This window comes from Onthophagus taurus, chromosome 11 (assembly GCF_036711975.1).
Source record: "Onthophagus taurus isolate NC chromosome 11, IU_Otau_3.0, whole genome shotgun sequence".
NCBI classification, from domain to species: domain Eukaryota; kingdom Metazoa; phylum Arthropoda; class Insecta; order Coleoptera; family Scarabaeidae; genus Onthophagus; species Onthophagus taurus.
Window position 1 is genome coordinate 7,323,059 of NC_091976.1, and position 6,706 is coordinate 7,329,764.

The 6,706-nt window shown below is 31.4% G+C and overlaps 1 protein-coding gene across 2 annotated transcripts; it reads right to left on the bottom strand.

The window, feature by feature from the left end:
• Window positions 1–2,461: 2,461 nt before the first annotated feature.
• LOC111413425 (protein arginine N-methyltransferase 9-like) lies at window positions 2,462–4,950 on the bottom strand. 2 transcript variants are annotated; one of them, XM_071199951.1, is made up of 3 exons: window positions 4,752–4,950; window positions 2,925–4,705; window positions 2,462–2,863 (listed from the first exon to the last, which is right to left on the bottom strand). In XM_071199951.1, the coding sequence occupies exons 2-3, from the start codon at window positions 4,677–4,679 to the stop codon at window positions 2,492–2,494; spliced, it is 2,127 nt and encodes a 708-aa protein (XP_071056052.1). In that variant the 5' UTR covers window positions 4,680–4,705; window positions 4,752–4,950; the 3' UTR covers window positions 2,462–2,491. The 2 variants fall into 2 exon arrangements, with proteins under 2 accessions (XP_071056052.1, XP_022900155.2); XM_023044387.2 differs by having other exon boundaries at window positions 2,925–4,950.
• Between the last annotated feature and the right edge of the window lie 1,756 nt (window positions 4,951–6,706).

Sequence of the window (6,706 nt, forward strand, 5' to 3'; positions counted from 1 at the left end):
AACAAGAAGAGTCACTGATAAAAGAAATAAGATAGTAGCAAAATTAATGAAAACATATAATGGACCATACCGAATAATAAATAAAAATAACGACACTTATGATTTATTTGATAAAAATTCAAAAGTTGAAATAGGAACATATCATGTATCTCTGTTATGTAAATATGAAACTTAATTTTGATATAGAAACATGAATTTTGAAGTGATATTAATTATAAGATAATTTAAACCGTAATTGTTGTAAAACGTTAATTTTAAATTAATAATTTAAGATACGTTGAATTGTAAAATTTCCGTCATCTAAGTTTGTAAATTTTCCAATTTTGATTATGGGGAAATTGAGTTGTCTGGTTTCAATATCCCCTAAATCCATTTTTGGGCAAAAATGAGATATATACGCCATTTGTTAGAAAAAGTTGTTTTCTATAAAATACTCAATGATTTGTATTAAAAAACGCGCGAATCCCTTAAAAATTCAAATCAAATAGACAGCCTTTAGATATTAAAGAGAGCTACTTTCGATTTATTTTTAATACTTCCTTCAACATCGGCTTTGGATCTCCTAGCACCGATGTTTGCTCTAAGTGTCTTGAACTCCGGGAAAAAATTAAAAATGAAAAGGTTGCATCTATTAAAACAGTGCTAACTACAGAATACCGAATACATAAGCTCAGGGCCAAAGCATTTTTTGAACAGCTAAAAGAGAAACGGGACGGCCTTCTGACAATTTCTTTTGATTGTCAGAAAAACTTGGTATTGCCCAAAATACCAGATCAAAGTACCTATTATAGTAGACAACTGTACATTTACAACTTCACTACTGTAGTGGGGCACTCACATGCTCCGTTAACAAAAGATAATGTTAAAATTTTCACGTGGACTGAAGATGAACATGCCAAGGGCGCCAACGAAATCGCAAGCTGCGTCTTTTACACTTTAAACAATAGTAACTTAGAGGGAATAGATACACTTCGATTGGTCGCCGATGGATGCGGCGGCCAAAATAAAAATACCATTATGATATGTATGTTGTTCAAATGGCTAAGCAGTATAAGCAGTTCTATTAGAACAATCGAGCTGGTATTCCCAGTGGTTGGGCACTCCTACATTCCACCTGACAGGGTTTTTGCTACTATCGAAAAAGAAATAAGAAAGAAAGAAGAAATTGTAATGCCAGAAGAGTACATAAATATTTTTCAAGAACATGCTACTGTTTTTAAACTTGGAAAAGATGTTCCCGATAGTGATTGGAAAGGTGTTGGTCAAAAAATCCTTAAGCCAGTGTCTCAGTGGCATTTTAAATTTAACCAATGTAAGAGATATATTATACGACGTGGCAAAAAAAACGCCATCACCATTCGAGGTGAGTTATCTTACCGTTCAGACATCGGAACATTCAAAGGAGTTTTTAGAAAAAACCAAACCGCCATGAATATCCAGCCAAAAGAAATTCCTACCGGAGTGAAACCAAAAGATCTGAAAATGAGAGATGTAAATAACTTGTTAAGCAAACATTATGGAAAGAACTGGAGAGCGGTAGAAAATTTGGCTTATTATAGAGATGTGTTGGGAAAATTTCAGAACAATAATATTCCTGGCGATTCTCGAGAAGACAGTGGGGACGAAGAGCCTAGTTTATGTGAATCAACCGAAAATATACCTGATGTTACAGTTTAACAGTTTTTTAAGTACAGTTTTTAAATAACATATCTTTCAAAAAATAAAGTTTCCTGTTATTAGCTACAAAGAGATTTGATTCACTTTCAATTCATGCCTAATCCATTTTGTTCAGATTCAAATGAGCCTTAATCCACAGTTTGGTAGCAAACGCAACCAAACACCATTTTTAAATCCACTTTGTGATTTTTATATCTATTTCAAAAGACGTGGTTATAGAATTTTTGAAACTTCAGTAAGTCTTCTAATAACAAATAAATTATGTTTGAATTATTAACGCCAAAATCATCCCAAAATACTTTTTTGCCGTTTTCTCAAAATCGAAAAATTTGGACTTAAGGGTATTTGAAACCAAACAATTCAATTGTAATATCACTTATGATAGCGTTAAGAGGTGGCGTTAATATCAAAAAAATAAAAAGTCATGGAAACAAAAAAAAAGATAGCAGTAAATAAACAGAAAAAGTGTTAAGTCGGCTTTTTGAATTAACGAATTTCTGTTTGAACCTGCTCCCAAAAAAAACTGTTATATATTTAAAAATTGTGTTTTGATGTAAAATACACGTTCATCACATTACTTATACTTAATAAATCAACAGCATTTTTTAACGAATTCTTTTTGTCACATTATTTTAACTAGTGCTTATTTTCAGAGGATGTCTTATTTTACAAAAAGTTCCGAAAATCACGATAGGGCTTATTTTCGGAGGATGTCTTATTTTCGGTAAAAGACGGTAGTAGATCAAATGTAAGTGGTCAAAAAAAATATATAAAAAAACCTACATATACAAAATTTAAGTTTATTTATATAAATTTATAAAAGAACTAAATAATCGGTTTTAATATTATTTTCAAAATCACCAAAAGTATTTAAAGAAATCTTCAAATTGCCTCTATGTTGTCTTACCGATACTTTAACGTAATTATTCTCATACACAATGTCATTTTTGTCTAATAAAAAACATGCTTTATTATAATATTCACTTTGAAGAGTATTAATTTTCAAATCATCCCCAAAATATAATTCAAACCAATACAAAACGCCGTGAGTTCTTCCTTTTTGAATAACTTGAATCAAATGTTCACTAATTAATGGCTCTTCATCGTCTCGCAATATATCCAATTCAAACTTTTTCGTTAATTTCTCGTGGGATGTTTTCATATCAAACATCCAATGTTCATCGATCTAACAAAAAAAATTAAGAATAAATTTTTAGTTTGAATCAGGTTTATTAAAGAATACTCACAGCAAATGTATTTAATTGATTGGCTATTTTAAAAGCGAACGAATTATCGTCGTTAGCACGACTACAATAATTTAAATAATCAGATTCGATTAATTGAAAAATTAATTTAATACGATTTGGAAAAATTTGTTTTTGATTTGAATGATTTTTCCATAATAAATTATAAATATCGCTATCTAAAGTACCATTTACGTTTATTACGTCGAATAAAATCGTGTCGAAATCGTCAAAATCATTTTTTTTATCATCACTTAAATATTGAATGTTAGAAATATTATTGATTTTAATTAAATGATCGATTAAAATTTGTTCGTTTTCATTTGGTGATAAAATGTGACTATTACAACCATTTTTGGCAAGTAATAACCCAAACAATGGAAAATTAAAATAATCCAAAACGGAATGAAACGAGCCATAAAACATTTTAGCTAAATTTGTGATTGTCTCAGTCATGATTGGATCATTTAAAAACGTAATCATTTCTAAGTTAACTTGGAAATGTTCAGGAATTAATTGTTGGTCGGTAATATTTAAAGTTGATCGATTATCAAAACAAGAAAATTTCAAATTTATTTCATCATCTTTTTGATAAACCTTTGGAAAATCAATATAAAACAAACCTTGTTCCCAACACTTAACATTTTCAACGTACGGATTCGTCGTAATTTTAATGTGATCATCCAAATTAAGATCAAACCAAATCACAAAAGCGTTTATTTCGCCCTCACCAATGCATTTTAAATTAAATTCGCAAATTTCGCCGTGTAATAAACTCTCTAATTGAGTTGGGCAACAAAAATTAACACTTAAAAACTGTTTTATTTCAGTTATTTGTTTGTGTTGAATCATTTTTAAATTATCAACTTCGTAAGGATCATTATTTTTTCCTATTATGATAGAGTTTTTTAACAAAGGTATATTTTTTAAAACTCGAATTCTTTTATTTAAGTCATGGCTTTTAACCCCCATAATAAAAAGATTCGAGGAATTTGGAATTATTTTAGCATTTTCTTTTAAAAGTTCTTTCCAAGCGTGTGTTAAAGTTGTTAAGCATCTTTCCCCAAAAAGGGCCCCATCAAAAATTTCAGTAACAACCAAATCAGCTCTTCCATTTATATCATTTTCGTTTAAATCACTTGATAATTTATTTATCACAGATACATTATTTAAATAATTCCCTCTAATATTACTTTTAGCAATTTCAGCTAATGCATCTTCAGCTTCGATAGCATAAATCTCACCCACATCTGGACTATTTGATGCAAATAATGATAAAAGTCCTGATCCAGCCCCAAGATCAATTACTTTTAATTTATTAGTTTTTTCATTACTATGGGATAATAAAGCTTTGTAATAACCCATATTTCTTTCATAATCATTAACCATACGGAAATGCCACCTTGAAACCATCTCAAGTTTCACTAAATCAACAATTCTTTTGTAAATTAATCCTTTTGAAGAAATTTCTGATATATATCTAGTCACCCGAATACCATTATCCAAATTATCCATTCTCATTAAATGAACAACATAATTTTTTATGATTTCTGTATCGGTTGGGTAATACTTTAAAGCATCCATGTAACACATTCGAACATCGTCGAGACGTTTATCTCGTTCTAATTTTAAACCCCATTGTTTCAATGAATACACAAACTCCGCTCTGTAAGTGCTACAAAAACTTGGTTCTATTTCGAATAATGTCATCAAATGAGCAAAAGCCCTTCCGTAATTATCGTTGATGTAATGACACATCGCCCAATTTAGGCAATTTGCTAAAACTGTATTAATTTGACTAAATTCTGACATTATTTCTTATAAATTAACCTTTCTTTAGGTTAGGTTAGGTTAGGTTATGTTAATGTTGTTGATTATTTTAAATTGAAAAGGATATCTTTCTAAAAGCAGTCTCAATGTTTCTTCTTCAATTTATAGTAATTATTCGTTTAATTGTTAAGGCATATTATTAATTTTGATTTTAAACTTATTTATGTTTTTTAGTCTAATAAATTAGTACACCCATCTGTGGGTCAAACTTAGAATTACGAAACTAATGTTTATTTCAACAGATGACTCTTTTTACAAATCTCAATAAAAAAAAATAATAAATATGTATTTTGAAAATTAAAAAGAATAATTTCGTCAAACACACGAAAGAAAAAATGGTATGCTGTTTGATCATTTTCTGTTTGGCTTAAGAAAGGGAATTGCTCACTGTATATCATATTTGACGTCCTCGATGCAGATGGCAATGACCAAAAGAATACCATTAATAACTGTACAGGGTGTCCAAATTTCGATGGGTTTGCAGGGTATCTCAGTTATTATGAAAGATAGAAAGTTGCGGCTTTCGCGAACCTGAGCTACTTTTTTGTAAAATTTACAATGGCGCAAACCAAATTTTCATAGCCCTCTTTGTTTTTGATATACAGGGTGTGTTTCAAAATTTACGAATTTCAAACACCTCCTGTATCTCGACTATCGGGAAACGTAAAAACGGGTTCTAATAGATTTTTTCACGTAGAATCCAATGGTGCACGTAGAATTTTTCTAGTCATCACGGTTTTTCAGTTATAAAGAGTTAAGTATTTTAGAAGTTGAGTATTCAGTATTTGAGTTGTGTTTAAACCGTGATGACTAGAAAAATTCTACGTGCACCATTGGATTCTACGTGAAAAAATCTATAAGAACCCGTTCTTACTTTTTTACTAAGTTTGCGGATAGCCGAGATACAGGAGGTGTCTGAAAATCGTAAATTTCAAACACTCCCTGTATATCAAAAACGAAGAGGGCTATGAAAATTTGGTTTGCGCCATTGTAAGTTTCACAAAAAAGTAGCTCAGGTTCGCGAAAGCCGCAGCTTTCTATCTTTCATAATAACTGAGATACCCTGCAAACCCATCGAAATTTGGACACCCTGTACTTCTCGATCTAAATTCAGCATATGACAACGTCTCGATTCTGATACTAGTAGAAATTTTGTCGCAACAAGGAGTGTTATATTTCCATTATTTTAATGGAAGAAGATGAAACTCAAAGATGACCCTGATGGAGTAGGATCTAGGATAAGCTACCGTGGACTTCCACAAGGCAGACCTGTTCAACTTGTATATTAATGGGTTAAATAAAGAAATAATGGGAACTGGATGCACTGCAGTGTCGTATGCAGATGACATCGTTATATTTACGTCGGACTGCAGCATAGAGAGATGCGCGAATGCGCTCAATGAGGCTATGGAGATTGTTTTTACATTTTTGGAAAGGAGGGTTTTGGACGTATCAATTCCAAAGACGAAGGCCATAATCTTTAGCACTAAGAGAAAATTAAACTAGCCAAATATATACATAGGAGGTGATGTGATAAATTACACAAATTCTATAAGGTATCTCGGGGTACGGTTTACCACAAAACTGAGTTGGAAAGAACAAATTCGAGTATCGATTGGCGCTGCCACGAAGGCAATGGATATCTTATAGGCAATTTCATCGACAAAATGGGGTGGAGACCTGTAATTCTGAAAATACTGTACTGCGCACTAGTTAGATCTAGGTTAGAATTTATGTTACACAGCATGATGCCAGTTCCTCAGACATCGTTTGCCCTCTTGGAAAGAACGGCATACCGGGGTCTTCGTTGCATTTTGGGCTTGCCAATTACGACTCCTACAAATATGTTGGAAATGGAGGCTAATGAACGTCCACTGAAGTTAACAGCAAAATTAAGGACAAAAAAATTTATTATCAAAAACTTACAACAGACAAATAGTCCAATAATAATGCTG

What these genes read in the sequence shown, in the direction of transcription:
- LOC111413425 (XM_023044387.2), bottom strand. Translation starts at nt 4,733, where the DNA reads ATGTCAGAATTTAGTCAAATTAATACAGTTTTAGCAAATTGCCTAAAT. An exon ending in ATCAATTAAATACATTTGCT is followed by an intron (nt 2,864 to 2,924) that starts GTGAGTATTCTT and finishes TTTTTTTGTTAG; the next exon opens with ATCGATGAACATTGGATGTT.